Below are 16,597 nucleotides of genomic sequence, written 5' to 3'. Positions count from 1 at the left end.
TGTTTCTGGTGTGTGTACTATCAGGAGTTTCAGGAGAGGTGAGACCTAGCAGTGATGGAATGTGGACAGAGAAGCCAAGGAAAGGTGAATGTCTGCAGCTTTGTAAGTATGTCCAGGTTATTTGTTGCATGTCTCTTAGGATAACCTATATTGTTGGGGAAGCTGGGATATAGGTCTTCAGCTTAATGCATGGACTTAAGGGTAATGGCCATTTGTTCCCCTTTGGATTATGTTTGGTTGGATTATGGTTGGTTGGATTGCCATATGGACTCGTGATTTGCTATTTCTAGTATGTTCTATTATCACCAAGGTTGGTTAATAAAGACTCCTTAGTAAACCTTAAACATGTCTGGTACGATCTCGTTCACACCTTGTAAGAGTTCTGTAAAATCATGCTTGAATAGAATAAACTGCAAAGTTTAAATTTTGGGTTAAGAATCTCCTTGAAAAACTTTTATCAATTTAAAACTATTAATGCTAAACAAGATGTAACTACATAGAAACTTTGATGTTAATTTTATACTCCGCTGTTATATAAAGTTATTTTTGTATAACATATACTATCACTTCTCCCCATTTTCAGCTCTTCCAATGACATGTTCTCCCTAGCTACATCTTTGAGGCCTAATTTTACAAAACACAGCAGTGGGATTTGTAGAAGGACATTCAGAATCTTTGCCATTTGGGAGACAATGGCCAGTTAACTCTGCCCTGAAGGAGCCAGGAGCAACTGATAAGGAGATGAATGAGCAGGATACATCCTGTTCACAGATTTAGATAAAGAACCTGCTAGAGGAACTAGCTGTGTTTTGGGAAAGGTACCTTGCTGTGGAGATGTAAATGGCTCAAGCCCCTCCTCCATGGAGACCTGCCTGACAACCTTCCTTTAAAAGTCTGGCGCTGTTAATAAAATTCCACTATTGACCATCAGTTAGTAGTCCAAGCCTGTTATTCTAGGCTCTGTATACCAATCCATACCTACAGGACAAGGACAGCCTCCCATGCCATCCCTAGGCATGGGCTCATGAGGACCCCTTTCCCTTATTCAGGGCCTCATAGGAAACACTTGGAGGGTCAGACATCCCTGTTATATTCATTTGAGGCAGGAATGTGGCCGCACAGCCCCCTACCCCATGCCATTGCCCTCTTCTTCACCAGGGACTGCTTCACCCTCCTCCAGGTGCATACTGGATTCAAGACTCTTTCTCCTGCAGGCCACCCGTGAACCATTGGCCGCCACTGATGTGTTACCTGCTACAAGACACCCCAACAGCTGACATCTGTTCTCCACAGAAGCCCTTCTCCCCAGGACAGGTACAGTAGCAACATGGCTAGATCCCTCATTTGTGCCCACTGAAGAACCTAGGCGTTTTCTGCCTTTTGTGATTCTGCCTTAATGGCTTGGCTGGGGGCTGTGTGAACTCCAGGCCTGATAGTCTACGTGACACCTGGCAGGTCACGTAGGCAGACCACTCCTCAGGAAGGAGGTACCTGGTACTTGATAAGATTCACTGCCCAATAGCTCATCGATTTGTATTTTGAAAGTTGCTTGTTTCAAACCCACCAATAGAAGCCTGCTAAATCATGACTGTATAATTAATAGCCTAAAATGTATAAGAACTGGGGGGTTTGGGCTCTCGCGCTCTTCCCTCGCTCTTCTGGCCCGCGCTTCTTTGATCCTCCTTGTGGATCCTTGCAGCCTCGGCTGTGGCTGCCCCTCCCCTGCCCAGCCATGATGGGCTGGGGGAGGTGGCTGGGAGACCTAGGCTAAGTTGAATAAACCATCTTTTTGCCTTAGCACCGACTTCAGACTTGATGATTGTCTGGGGATTTCAAAAACTGGCACAACACCCACCACTCTCACAGCATGTAACAGCATAAGTTGTACAAGCCAGGGGGTCAGGTACGCGGCCTGGTGAAGGAGCTGGTGAAGAAATCACCATGGGGTGATAGGGTGTGGGGTGGGGTCGGGTGGTATGGGGTATTGTCCCAGCGGGTCAAGCCTCAGCCTGCCAGGTGGATGGCCTGTATGGGTGCTGCTCCAAATCCCGGCTGCTTCCCTTGCGGTCCAGCTCCCTGCTGGTACTCCTGGGAGAGCAGCAGAGGATGGTGCAGGGGCTTGTGCCCCTGTGCCTCTTTGGGAGATGTGGAGGAAGCTCCTGGTTCCCGGACTTGTCCTGGCCCAGCCACAGCTGGCTCTGTTGGTGGTCCCTGGGGAAGTGAGCCAGCAGATGCAAGAAAGTTTGCTGTCTCTTTCGTCTTTGTTCCTCTGTGCTTCAAAGCAAATAGGACAGAGAGAGGCTTGCAGGCAGGCAGGAAGAGACAGAAAGCTGCTGGGCTCCTGGGAGGGAGTGTGCTGTGTGCTGTGCTGTGGCTCTAGACTGCTTTTTTCCGTGTGAATGCAGACCCTGAGGGTGTGGTAGGGCTTCTGTCATGGAACTCCTGTGCAACTTCTAAAAAGAGGTCCCCTAGAGAGAGAATGCCTCTGTGGGCTGGGATGCTTCCATTGATCTGGCAAGGGGAGTGTCCTGCGGTGAGTCTTTGTGGCCACGAGAGGGTGCGCAAAGCTGCCCTTTGTATCCTGGGTGGGCTCGGGCCTTCTGAGCGCTAGACAGCCCAGCCCTGACCCATCCTAGCATCAGGTGGGGGTCCCGGACAGTGTTCCTGGACATGTGTCCTTGGAAGATCAGGGGTCCAAGGCCGAATGGCCCACATATCAAGGCCCAGGCGGTGGCGCAGGACGCTTGGGGCCTAGCATGAGCCCAAACTTCTGTGATAGGAAGTGGCAGGGTGCCATTAACAGCAAGGTATTATGTCAGAGCACCAAAAGAACCCTGGGAGGTAGAGTCCCACGCCAGTGTCCATACAGGGCCCTCTGGGAGCAGGGGGTACCCACTAGCCAGCCGACTAGCATTGAGCTTTGGCACATGAGGTCCCGGGAAAGGTTACCACCACACCCATTCCTCACAGAGTACCCTGAGATGCAGGCTCTGGACAATCTTTAGCAAGTGGAGTGCTCCCCGATGGGCTGCGGAAAGGGCTTTGTATATTTTTGCGTGTGTAGGGTGACAGTTAGGGTGATACACCACTTGGCCTTCCTCTGCCTAGTTGGGTGGTGTCTGGGCATGTGGGCTCATAAGCTAGGAGCAGGTGGATGGGCAAGTAGGCACCAGAGGTCACCAGCCATCTGGAATAGGAGGTCCCAGGTCCTAGCTGCCCCGAGAGCACCCTGGAACATGCAGTCCTGCTGCCCAGCAAGTATGACGGTGGCTGGGGAGCCACCAAGGCCTGCACCACAGAGGGCTTTCAGGGCCTGTGCTCCCTGCACAGGAGAGGGCATGCAAAGCTGCCCTTTCTACCCCTAGCTAGCACTTGAGGGCTCAGGCATCCCTGTCATGTGTGCATTTGAGGCAGGAATTTGGCCCCATAGCCTCCTCCCAGATGCTGCTGCCCTCTCGTTGACCAGCGAACGCTTCACCCTCCACCAGGGATCATCCTGGACTCAAGACTCTTTCTCCTACAGGCCAGCCATGGACCATCGGCCGCCGCTGATGTGCCACCTGCCACAAGACACCCAACGGCTGATGCGTGTTCTCCACAGAGTTCCTTCTCACCAGGACAGGTAGAGTAGCAACATGCCTGGATCCCTCCTTTGTACCGGCTGCTCTCACAGCACGCAACGGCATAAGTTGTGCAAGCCAGGGGGACAGGCACCCTCACCAGTCTGGTGAAGGAGCTGCTGAAGAAACCATCAAGGGGTGGAGTCGGGTGGTGTGGGGTGGTGCTGTGGGGTGTTGTCCCAGTGGGTCAAGCCTCAGCCTGCCAGGCGGATGGTCTGTATGGGCGCTATTTTAAAGCCTGGCTGCTTCCCCTGCGGTCCAGCTCCCTGCTGGGACTCCTGGGAGAGCAGCAGAGGATGGTTCAGGGGCTTGTGCCCCTGTGCTCCTGTGGGAGATCTGGAGGAAGCTCCTGATTCCCAGGCTTGTCCTGGCCCAGCCACTGCTGGCTCTGGTGGTGGTCCCTGGGGAAGTGAGCCCGCAGATGCAAGAAAGATTGCTGCCAGTTAAACTGCATAACCACCTGGAAAGTGCACAATCCAGGAGTGAGAGACCTGGGAGGGAAATAGTGGGTTCCCCCCCTCTTGGGTTACGACTTCCACAGGTTGGCACAAAAAATAGGACAGGGGTTGGGGTGGCTAGACAGAGAGGCACTCATCAACACCCGTGAGGGCTTGGTTGTTGAGCTGCTTAGATGGATCTAAACTTCAATGCCATTTGCCGTGTACGAGAGCCAAGGGGGATGTGGGACAGACTACACTGGTCTGCTACACATACTGGCAAACCAGGGTAGGGGGCAGGCCTGGTGGGGGTTATTGCGGGTCGCTCTCACCAGGCTGCAGCTCCCACGGGTTTATGTGAGGGCCAAGTATGCGCTGTGCAGAACCAGTCTGGACTGCAACACCCATTGGTTCCAGTGGAAAGCAGGGCTGAAAACAGAACCAACCCGGCAATTGCAACCACCAGCTGACCAGGGTGATGGACTGTGCCGGACCCTGTACTTGCTGGTGCATACAAGAATCTGGCCTGGGAACACCTCAGACGAAGTTTCTTTGGCAATCCCCCCAATTGAAATGCCAGACTCAGAACCCTAACCATGAAAGGACAGAAGATGGAACAAGTTAATCAACCACCTCAGCTATAGGTTGGCAACAAAATACCAGGCAAATAGAGACGCTATGATGGACAATGTCAATCAGTGGATTTTTCAACGACCTCATCGTGTTTGGAGGGGCGAGATTGGCAGTGATTCATAACTGGTGAACTATTGAAACCTCTTGAGCGAATATCTCAGAGCATGCCCCACATGCAGATGGACTTAGTGGTGTGGTGTTGGAGGGGGAGGGCGTATCCGGGGGGCCTTTCCAGGAGAGTAGGAAAAAAATTCGGTAAATAACAGAGACAGAGCGATTAGAGAATAAGATCTGAACAGGACTTGGGGGCAAAACAGGCGACACGAGTAAGGGAGTCCTTCAGCACATTAGGTGGGACAGACTATGTCAACTTATCTGGCTTATTGCACAGGGCCAGTCCTCTACTAGCTTTGCTTTGTCCAGCTGCGTGTATCCCACGTGCTCTTAACGTAGAGCCTGGAGCAACACGGTCATTAGGATGATGGTGCGGGACGGTCTGACAGATAATACACACGGGCATTGAGCATGGGCCGTAGGATGGAGACATTGCTGTTGATTCGAGGCTCCATTTTATGTGATGGAGCTTCTTGTAATTGAACAGGCGGACAATAACACCCCCCACAAAAAGAGCATAATGGGGGAGATATGCTCATGAGATAGTCGCAATGATCATGCATGGTCTCAGGATACCGTGATCCTATACAAGAGCGAATCTGCGAGCTCCGCGCAATCTCGGCAGATTGTCGGCTCGGCGCCAGAGAAAGTTAGAGGGACCAGAGGGGTATTATCATCGACATGCATTGACTAATTGTCAGCTAGCGTATCTGTCACATCTCGCTTCTTTCTGAAGATAGTGTTGTTCTGTCCATACACCTATAGGATGGAGCGACGGCGCTAGGTTCTCTGAAGCAACACAAGTGCGCCGGTGACAATCGACAGAGCACTGGTGATGATGGCGCTCCAGCGAGGAGAGCGGGAAATCTTGCAACATTCTTGGGAGATGCGCCAGCAAGCGTTATCTTTGTCCTGAGGGGTTCCAAGGCGTGGACAGGAGGGTTGGCACAATGCTGGTCACTGAGGGTCGTCACTAGCTACTGATCCTTCACCTCGAGATATGTCAGCATCATGGGGCTAGGATTGCTGAGTTTGCCAGAGAGGTTCGCTCCTCTACGTCATTCTCAGCACTAGCTTCGCTGGAATCCAAGTGGGCTTCGGGCTGGCGCTGTTTATGCTGGCGCTTGCATGTGAAGGCGTGAGACGTGCAGCACGAAGGGAGCCACTTGCAACGATGTTTCATATCCTGCACGGGACCGCGATCTGTGGGAGACACCTGGCAGAGAGGCGGTCCAGTCACCTGACTACAACTGCCAATCCAGGACACTCGACAAAAGCTACACTGCGTACCATATTGGTTGAAGGTCCACTATGGTGTGATGTGAAGTCAGACCTTGAGATGTAGGGATATCTGATCGCCGTCTTCATTCCACTCTGCACGATTAGGATCTAGGATCTCAGGATTTGGGCATGACGTTAGGGTACGTGACACACAAAACATAAATCTTAAACAAGAAACTTCACTGATGAGACGACTCGAGAATTAGGGGGGGAGGGGGGGTGCAGCTTCATGCTGCTGCAAGGAAATGTAGTTTGTGGGGGGGTGGGGGAGGGGGGGGGGGGGGGGGGTGGGTGTTGGGGGGGAGGGGGGGGGGTGGGGGGTGGGGGGGGGGGGGACAGACATGGGGGGGGGGGTGGGGGAGGGGAGGGAGGGAAAATTAATACACGAGCAGACAAGATTGGGGGGCGCGAGAGAGCTGGGGAGGATGTCTCAATAGTATGGGGTGGCTAGGAAAAATTGTGCAAGAGCGGGCAAGCATACAAGGTCACTAGTCATCTAACTCACGGAGTGTGACTACACTATCTTCAAGAAGAGGGGGCGAAGGAGATGTTTCATGCGAAGGGGGGAACTATCATGAAGTAAGGGGTGGGACGAGAGACCGCTTTTACAAGCGATTTCTTTACTCTATTGGTAGATAAGCAGTAAGGGAGTTCTGATGATGATGTTTCTTGTCATTTATCAAAGGAGAAGACATATGATTACTTTATTTAATTTATATTGGGTATAATTGGGGTAACACAAAAATGTTTATATTAGATTGGATTCTATTGTGCGTGTGGATATCATAGTCTCGTAGAGATAGATGGGGAAACGATAGGGGGAGACACGGGTGTAAAGAGGAATTGGGGGGTCGCTTGTATCTTCGCATGTGGGAGTGGTCAGTCTTACTATGGCCAAGTGTAGGATTGTCGGTCGTCAGAGTCAGGGTTGTCCTGGCAGAGTTGGGGGCGGTGGTGATTGTGCGCAGAGTCTTGCGCGGTAGAGGTCCAGGAGGCCGGTCGGGTTGATGCTGGGCGATCCCTCAAATTGAGATGAAAGGAGTTAGCCCGAGGAAGCTTGGATGGCGCAGGTACTCAAGGGATAAACTGCTATTTCTGCCAGGGCCGACAGCAAGGGGGAGGCATTCGCGGAAGGGATAGAGAGTCACAGGATGAACGGTTGCACGTTGGGGGCAGGGGGCGCGTCTGTAATTGCAGCACAGTGCGGGAAGTCTTGGTCACGGGTCGACGGAACTCGGGCTGTGGGGAAACACCGACATCGTGATACGGCACGGGGGTCTTGTTATATGTGGGTAATAAAGAAGATGAAAGTGCGGGGGAGTGGGGATGGGCGCGCGGAGCACCACGGTACCGTCTCGGATATGTGGTTCTAAATAAGTTTACGATACAACAAGCTATGGCTCTCGGTCTAGCGTGGGCTCAGTGAGGGGTGGGTGTGACACACAGTCGCCGGTTGCGACCATGACACAGGGATGCCGGGAGTAATCACGACACTAATGTGTGCTTCTATTGGTTCATATATGATTAATCCGGAGAGGCAAGGTAGTGCCTCGGCTACTCATTCTGGGGGGAATTTGGACGACCTCTCGAGTCCCGCTTGTGCCTGGGAAAGCCATCGAGGAACATAGACTTCCTTGCAGTCAAGTGCCTGGGGAATTGGGAGCCCTGCAAAGAACAACGCTACAAGGGGATAGCCGGAGGAGGCGGGAAGGCTATCTGCGTGGCGTGTCGCTGGCGTCTTAGAGCTGAGGCACACCGCACTTCCACCATTGGCTGCGCAAGCTATGCGAAGAGAACGCACACAAAGGACGGATACGTGCGTCCCATGAAAGCCCTCAGTGGGTTGCGAGCCTCGATGTCTACAACTCGCAGCTATCCAGTCATATCTAGCTCAGTAGCCAATCAGAGAACAGAACACTAATTTCAGACTGCCAGACGGTGCTCAATAGACGAGGTGCACAGCTAGTACGCTCGGGACCCACCTTGCCTAAACCCAGACTGTGGCTGGGCTGTACCTCCAAGCCTGCACTACTTGCGCTCAACATCATGTGTCCACCCAGTGAGGGGCGAGCCACTGAGGCATCGTAGGTGTAGCCCGAGCGTTCAGTGACGCCCTATACACGCACTGCCATAACTGATCGGGCCAGAGGAATGCTCAAGCTGGCGTTATCACGCCAGATGGATTCAACGCACCGTCGTGCATCAGCACGCCACTAAAGATGTCTGGAACCAACGCCCTACTCCTCGCCGCACAAGCAGACCTAGCTCGCACAAGGAGAGGGGATTGCAGCGAGCCACACTCACTGAAAGCATCTGCTCGCGCAGCATATGGACCTGCCATACTTATACGAGGAGTCTGCCTTCTCGCGGAGGATGTGCAGGTGTACGAGGGGTGTAAGCTTCCGCGCGGGTTACTCTCATGGTGTAGCACGCGAACCACGAGCAGCCGGGAACCGGGTGGACTGACAGTGCGGTGCGGAGATCGTGCGCTTCGTGGTGGGTCACGAGCGGCGTCGGCTGCGTAGCCACAGCAGTAGGGCTTCGCCTGTACTGGAGCGCGCTGGGGCGGGGGGGGGGTAGGGGGGGGGGGGTGGGGGGGGGGGGGGAGGGGGGGGAGGGTGGGGGGGGGGGGGGCGGGGGTGCGTGAACCACCCGCGGGTGAGCGAGAGGATCTTACGGTGCTCGGACCTCACAGTAGGCATCATACACTGACGTAGCTACTGGCACACAGCCACTGGTGCGCACACAGCTAGATACCGACTTTCGCTTACATACGGCTTGCCTCGCTAGAGTCAGTCTCTCGCTCAGGACAGTAACTGAGGGACCCGACTGGGACTGGTTGGGGGGGCCGGCACTTGGTAACACCGGTTCGGACATTGATCAATGGAATGGTTAATAGGACGGGAACAACTACGTTTACTGGCTGGCGCGGAAACAGGGAGGGCTGTACTAGAGATCAGAGGCGCCGACCCAGCCAGCTAGGACTCCTAGCCGCAGCGTTATATGCAGGGGCCAGCGCGCTGAATACATTGTACTGTGGCACAAACCACAGCTCACACGTCGCAGTGCACAGCGGGCTGATACGGTCCTCCCCTGGCCAGATCAATGGAACATCCCAGCCCCAGAGGCATACTCTCTCTCAGGGGACGGTCTCTTTTACAAGTTGCAACAGGAGTCGAGCGGGAGTGACAAGGAGCTAGGTGCGCAGCCTCTCGACCCGCAGCGGAAGCGGGAAGTTCGGACCGGTATTGCAGTTGAGTCGCGCGCTCGCGTGTGCGTGGGTCAGCTCAGGGACTGCCTCAGCACGGAATAGAGAGCGGGTCATGCAACACAATGAGATGCCATCTCCGACACACTGGTCTAGCATGCACCCTCGCCGAGTCCATCGCAGAGCAGGAGCGCCAGACAGCGATGTTGCCGTGAGCGTGGCTCTCTTCCTGCCGTGCGACTCGCAGGTGGAGGACAAGGCACCGAGATCAGGCTCATATGAGCTTGCCGGAATCAGCAATGAGAGCAGGCATATCAAGCCGTACGATGATAGACGTACTCACAGGCAGAACTCTCTCGCACTACCTGCCGACTCACTTCCCAGTGTGACCACAACCTGAGCCAGCTGTGGCTGCCACTCTTCAACGCGGTTCTCAGGTTCTGTTCTCGGAACGTATGCCTATCACCTATCTACACGCACGCATAGAGGCAAGGGGCAGAGAGATGCGACGACCTCGTCGAGAACAGCAGAGTGCACACTCCGTGCTGAGGGGGCGTCGGCAGAAACGTCGTGAGGCGCGAGGACGATGGGCAGTCGGACGCCTGCGATGGGGAACGTCAGCGGCGTGGAACAATCCGTGAGCAGCGACGCCGATCAACCATGGAGGGCGGCAGAGTCGCGCACGTCTGCGAGGGCTGACAGCGAGTGAGCGCGGCAGCTGGGACATAGATAGCGGGGCGCTACAAAAGGGGGGGGGGGGGGGAGGGTGCTTGAGGGGGACAGGGCATGACATGGAAGTGCACTGACAGCGATCGGGAACATCCTGGGTAAGGTAAAACGCATCGGGAATCCAACAGATCATGAGAGAGATAGCGTCGGCACCCTAGAGCCCGCGAGCGCGGCCTCACAGCCAGCCGAGAGGTGAGCAGGGGCTTTGACCGCGCGTTGTGAGGAGAGTTCGAGGGGGGTATTGGGCGGAGCCAGGCGTCTTCACGCGAGGGGGGCGGGGGTGGGGGTGGGGGTGTGCGGTCCAGTGAAGCTCATCACGGGCCCTGAGGGGGTGTCGGACCCTGAGGGGCGTCGGACGGAGAGGGCTGACCGGGTGAGGGGCCGTCGGGACCCTGATGGGGTGTCAGGGACCTGAGGGGGCGTCACCGGGTGAGTGTGGGGTGACTGGCACCCTGAGTGGGGGTCGGGACCGGGTGAGGGTGCGTCGGGACCTGAGTGGGGCGTCGGGACCGGTGGGAGGGGGGGTCGGGACCCTGAGTGGCATCGGTAACCCTAAGGTGGGCATCGTGTGTACGCCTTGAGGTTGGCGAAGTCGGTGACCGGGTTCGGGTGGGCGTCGGAGGCCCGTGGGGATGGTGCGATACTGTGAGGGACGCGGCGTGTGAGGTGGGGCGTCGTGGACCGGCAGTGGAGGGGGCGTCGTGGGACCTGGTGTCAGAGTGGTGAGTAAGGGAGTTGCGGTAGCGTTGTGGGGGGAAGCGTTATGGAGGAGGGTCTTTTGAGTGGAGACGCGTGTAGTGTGTTGAGGTGAGTGAGTGGGTGGTTCTATTCGGTGCCAATGTGTGAGTGGCGGAGCAGATGGACCCATGAGTTGGATGAGCGGTCAGGTACTCTGGGGCAACGGAAGAGATCATGAGGAGGAACGCCTAGAATACGTGCGTAGAGGAAGGCGAGTATATGGCACACAGGGTGAGGGGGCGTCTGGACCCCTGGGAGGTGTAGGGTGGTTGCGTGGGTGGCGTGCGGGTCGGCCAATGAGTGGGTTCGAGTTGAGTGATAGACGGGCGTTAGGGTATGTGGGGCTTATACCGAGTGGGGCGATGTGTGTGGGAGCATGGGTGGGGCTATCGCGGATGAGAGGTCGCCTTTTCTGGTGTAGAGGCGTGGCGCTGGGGGAGTATGTGAGGTGTGTGGGTTAGGTGCTTGTGACACGGGTGTTAGTGTAGTGAGGGTGCGAGGTTGAGGAGTGTTGTAGGTCTATCGGTGGATAATTAGGCTTGCGTGTGTAATGTGGTGACCGCATGAGAATATGGTGATGTGGTGGAGCGGGTGCAGGGGTCTATCCCACAGATGGAATGGGAAGCAAGATCATGCATGGGGGAGTATGGGGATAGAGGCGTATTGGTATGGTGGTGTGGGATTGGGGTAGTATGCATATGATGTGTGGGGGGGGGGGGAGGGAGTGTGATGTGTGGGTCTCTCTCTCTCTAGAGTGGTTGGTGTATATGGGTGGGGAAGTTTATGTATTGTGGGGGTGAGGGGTGGGGAGAAGTTTTGTGTGTTTGGGGGAAGAGGGTGGTATTGGTTTGTGGGGTTGGGGGGGGGGAGGTGGGATGGGGTGGGGGTGGGGGTTTGTGGAGTGGGGGGTTGTGTATATAATGATTGGGTAAGTGAGGTGAAATGGGGGGGGGGTGGAGAGGGGGGTATGTAAAAGGAATGGAAGAAGTGAATAGTTAAGGTTGAGGTGAGGGATGGGTGATATGAGATGGGGATTGGGAAAAGTAGGAAGGGGAAGAAAAGTGTTTATTTGATTGGTTTTATGAGGTTTTGGGAAGATGGAAGTCAGGTGACTGGGGGCAGGCTCTAGGAGTAACAGTTAAGTCTGCCGGGGATCCCACCTATCGTTTGTGAGGTATCTGGATCAAGCCTGGCCCCCAACTGCACCCTGGGAGGCAGGGAAGCAGCGGGTGATAGCTCAGGTGCAGGTGGTCGGTTTGTGTTGTCCACGTGGGAGGTCCATACTAATTTTCACCTGGCTTTGCATAGCCTCTTGTGGATATTTGGGGAGTAGACTAGCAGGAGTTCTCTCCCCACCTCATTCCAATGACATCAGTAATAGTGTTGACAAAGAGGTGGACTAGTGCTGGCCACTCTCCCGTGGGGTCACCCTCTCAGGATTCAGACTTTTTCTGGTGGAGGGTAGAAGGAAATTTTGCAGGCGTGTGGGTCCTTGGCCATTCCCAGTTGGGCACCACAGCTGATCTGGCATGGAGGTTGCAGTGTGGCCTGCTGTGTGCACATGGTCTGATCATGGTCTTTGTTGGCAGAGTGGCATGATGCAGAGCTTCTTGATGTTGCTGAGGGAGCACGGGAACACCCACCCACCCCGGCGGAGCTGGTGCCCCTCGCGGGCAGCCTATGCCATGACATCCAAGATGACCTCACTCAGATGCAGCCTTTGGTTTCTGCCATTCTGGACAGCCAGCTGTGCCCGCACCTCCTGGACAATGCAGATGTGGCCCTGGTGTGTGCCCGTGTCCTGGCCCAGCAGGAGCAGCAACAGGCAGCCTGCCGGCTTCTGGAGGTACATGTGGGCTCAGTGGCCATTGGAAGGAGGGGCAGGATGCACCATTCAAGCATTATCCATATGCCGGGAGCTAGCAATGAGTTGCTGGCCCACATCTCACAGACCAACCCCTTAGGGCTGCCTGGGAGAGGTGTTTTATACAAAGATTAGTTCCGGTAATTCTCACTTGAGTGAGTTACAAGCAGCTTGGGAATCTGAGTACTGGATGTGCATCAAGTGGTGCCAGCTCATAAACACAGCAGGTGGAGTGAAACCTGATTTCTTTCTGGCTTTGAAGCGCTGACAGTGATCAGATGGCCAGGTACACCCATCATCACCCCGGTCCCCAGTCTGGCGGCACCTGGAATCCCTCTCAGTATGTCATTCCCTCTGCAGGAGGCCAAGACCTTGCTCTGTGCAGTTGATGCCTCCCTGGCCACTTGATGTCACTTGTTCCAGGTTCTAGCTTGTGCCTGTTTATTCCTTTCCCACTGTAGCCCTCAGCACTGCTAACCGTGGGTCCATCCAGACCTGGTTCTTCCTACCAACATGTGGCTTTAGTGGACTCTCCTTGACAGGGTTGTTGGGTGCCAGGAGGCAGCCATGAGCTGGTGCAGCTCTGGAATGACATTCACTACGACCTGGCCAGGAGGAAGCTGGGTGTGGCTGCGCTGACCCCGGTACAGAAGTTCCGCTGCAGGAAGAGGTGCTGCTGGGCTTTAGCTCTGTGTGTCAGGGGCTCCTGAGGGTTGTGCCATGCCCTTACGTTATTTTCTGTTGCCAAGCAAGGCTCACAGGTCTTGTTCTGAGTGCTACCCCACCCCTCCCTGTGGCTCCTGGAAGAAGAGATGGATTGTACTACAGAGGCTTGCTTGCAGGGAGGCCAATGTGAGGCAAGTCCTTCAGAGTCCAGCAGTCAGTGAGCCTGGGACCGCTAGGGCTGTGACCCACCACACAGAGGCTGACAGCCTGCCAGTGGAAGCCCAGCAGAGGCAGCCACTTGGTGACCAGTGAGAGGGTGGCATCCTGTCACTCAAGCTGTTTGGGGAGCACTCCCTGGGTCTGGATGCTGGGGCACCCTAGGCTTTGCTTTCCTGCAGGTGGCACTGACATGAGACCACGAAGTGCTAGCGGATCGATCATCGCTAGCAGGCAGGTCTCTGCAGAGACCGTGGTCTGAGGGGGCTGGGCTGTGGGGAGGGGCTTCTTCAGTGTTGGTAGTGCAGGTCTGTCCCAGCCTTGGAAGGAGACCCTACCTGAGGGATGGTGGTGGTCTTGTGAGCACCAGTGTTTAAGGCAGAGGGAGTGGCAACCTCAGAGGTCTGGCTTAAGACCTCTGGTTTAGGGGATGTCCGCTGGCTGAAGGGGTGTTCACAGCCTTTGGAAAATGCAGCAGTGACCTTCGCCTGTAACCATAGGGACAGGTGGTGGCTGAATTTTCACCTGCGGGGAGAGTGACTGATGAACCACAAGGAGAGCCCAGGGCTGTATTCTGATGGTGCTGGCTGACCCTGAGGGCTGTCAGGAAGGGTGGTGTCTCTTTGCGGCTCAGGCGTTGTCCAGGACCCAAATCATGGCCCAAGAACAGTTGTATGCAGTGAAAAGGGAAGAGATTCCAGGGCTTTTGGCCCTGGGTTGGAACCAGGAGTGTGGTGGTTCTTGTTAAGGCACACAGGGCAGGGGTGGGGTGAGTGGTTCCAGGGAGATGAGCTGCATTTGGGATGTGTAAGGTGCCCACTGCATTATGTACGTCCACATAGGCTTTGCAGCTGAAATCTTCAACTGAAGTGATATTTGTCCTCAGTAGAAATGAAGATATATTCAGTGGTGGCGAAAAACTGTGACCAACTTGGACATGTCCCCTGCCTAGCTCCAGGAGGCTTCAATCTCAGGAGTAGTGCTGGGGATGTTGTCCAGTGGCCTGAGCAGCCTAGCTGCTCCTCATACCCCCTGCAGTGGTCAGCTGAGGAGTGGCCAGGGGGTGAGGGGAAGTGCGGGGTGTGGCATGCAGGGAGGGAAGTCCAGGGTGATAAAGGAGAACAGCAGTGACCCTCTGCTGCCCGTGGGTGAGGGGAGGAGCTGGCTCAGTGACCCTGGGTGAAGCTAGAGAAGTTTTACTGGGAGAGCCCTGACTGAGGCAGCAGCCGGAGGGCTGGGGGGAGGTGAGAGCCGCCAGAATGTTTACCAGCCCCGATGCCTCTGGTGCAAGAAACACTTGAATTGGAATGGAATCTGGAAAGTCCTTAGGGAGGCAGGGAAGTGGAGCCAATACACAGAACATCAGCTGCAGCCTCATTGCTGGGGTCCCCATGTGTTTGAGGGGTAGCAGTGGGCTGGCAGGCGCCATGGTGGCAAGTCAGTGATGATAACTCAGTGAAATCTAGGGAGGAAGTGCTGGGCAGAGAAGGGCGCAAGGGTATGGGGGTGGGGCTGCACTGAGAGATGGGTGGGAAGGCCAAGGACTTTGCCTCATAAGTCCCATGGGCAGACAGGGAGGACAGGGAAAAGCCACATGGAAATGTGAAAACATAGGGGTGGGAACCCAGATCCTGGAGCCCTCTTTGGGGGTCTTGGGGCTGAGCTCCCCGCCATGGCCTGCAGGTGTGTGGGTTAGACGCTGATTTTCACTTGTGGGACAGCCTTGCCTCAGAAATGTTGCTGTCACAGGGCAGGGGACCGCTGGGCCCCCTCACTGTGCTGTTCTCATCTCCTCCAGGAATCCCCCACCCGCAGGCCTCTGCCCGGATGGCCTCAAGAGTCGGAACTTCCCCAGAGAGGTCCGCAGGAGGCTTCAAGACTTTGCCTTGGCCGTGAGCATTAACCCCAGCAAGGCTCAGCGGGTAAGAACAGGTGGAAGCCTTACCTCTGCCTCAGCTGCCTGTCCCTGGGCCTTTGCCCCCACGCCTGTTCTTTATCCTCTTTTGGGAGGGCGTGCCCTGTGCCTAGTCTACAGAGGGCAGTCCCAGTCGCCTTCTTAGGTTCTCAGTGTGGCTGTAGGCATGGAGGCTGAGATGGCTGGTACTGGGTGTGGGTTGAGGGTAGGGGCATTGGCCCACAGTGCCTGGTTCCTGCTCCCTCAGCACATCCGTCCCGCGGTCGCATGGCTCCTCCTGGTGGCCTCTCCTGTCTGCTGCTTACTGGGCTGGGTCCCCCCTCTCTGCTGGGGCTTTTGCTCAGGGTCGCCCCATGTGTGGGGTGCATGGTGCTGGGGGCGGTGACTGCACACAGCGGGCCCCTCCCGAGGTTCAGGACACTGTGGGCCTGCTCTGCAAGGTTCAGGACACTGCGGGCCTGCTCTACAAGGCCTGCTGAGGCTCGGCTCCCTACGACGCTTGGCCTGGCCTGACTCCCGAACTGAGCCTGGGCCTGGGAGGTGTTGTGTCTTCTCCAAGCAGGTGGCTAGGAGAGGCCCTGGTCAGCCACCAGCGCAGCTGGTGCCGATTCTGCTGCCTTTGGAGAGGTCAGCTTGGTTTCTGTGGAAGTGTGGGCACGGACCAGGAGTTAACAAAGCTAATTGTGCTGTTTTCGGACAGGAGAGTTTGGCTTTGGAGACAAGCTTGACTGCAGAGCAGGTCTACAACTGGTTTGCTAATTACCGGCGGTGCCAGCAGTCCCTGCTCCAGCATGTGCAGCCAGCCCAGCGGGTGGTGGCCGAAGACCCCAGTACAAAGGAGAGACGTCTGGACCGCTGGTGTCATTGGTCCGGTGGGTGTCTCCAAGGCCCTAGCATCATGGTATCTGGAGGTTTGCTTTCTGACAAGCCCCCTCGTTGCATTAACTGTTACGGGACACTGGAACAGGGGCACTGTGGCTATAGGTGCAGACCTCACCAATGTTCAGCACAGTCAAGACCTCACCTGGTGGCCAGCTAATCCTGAAGGTAGAGAGAGTCAGACTGTGCCGAGGAATGGTGTAGGTGAGGTTGTAGGTGCCCGGCCCCCCACCCGTGTGCCCAGATTGCCATGTGGAGATAGATGGGCATCGGTGTGGGGATCAGGGAGTAGATGTG

At 55.7% G+C, this 16,597-nt stretch overlaps 1 protein-coding gene across 1 annotated transcript; it reads left to right on the top strand.

The window, feature by feature from the left end:
• Window positions 1-12,358: 12,358 nt before the first annotated feature.
• Window positions 12,359-16,293, top strand: LOC121164338 (anomalous homeobox protein-like; the record flags this gene model as incomplete). Its single annotated transcript, XM_040992469.1, is given in 5 exon segments — window positions 12,359-12,398; window positions 12,401-12,606; window positions 13,167-13,294; window positions 15,305-15,428; window positions 16,122-16,293. Coding segments are annotated over 5 exon segments (670 nt in total), but the record flags the coding sequence as incomplete, so codon positions are not given.
• Between the last annotated feature and the right edge of the window lie 304 nt (window positions 16,294-16,597).

Source organism: Ochotona curzoniae, unplaced genomic scaffold (assembly GCF_017591425.1).
Source record: "Ochotona curzoniae isolate NIBS_2020 unplaced genomic scaffold, NIBS_Ocur_1.0 contig_66, whole genome shotgun sequence".
Classification (NCBI taxonomy): domain Eukaryota; kingdom Metazoa; phylum Chordata; class Mammalia; order Lagomorpha; family Ochotonidae; genus Ochotona; species Ochotona curzoniae.
Note: the sequence above shows the minus strand (reverse complement) of the source record. Positions and strands in the feature narration are given on the sequence as shown.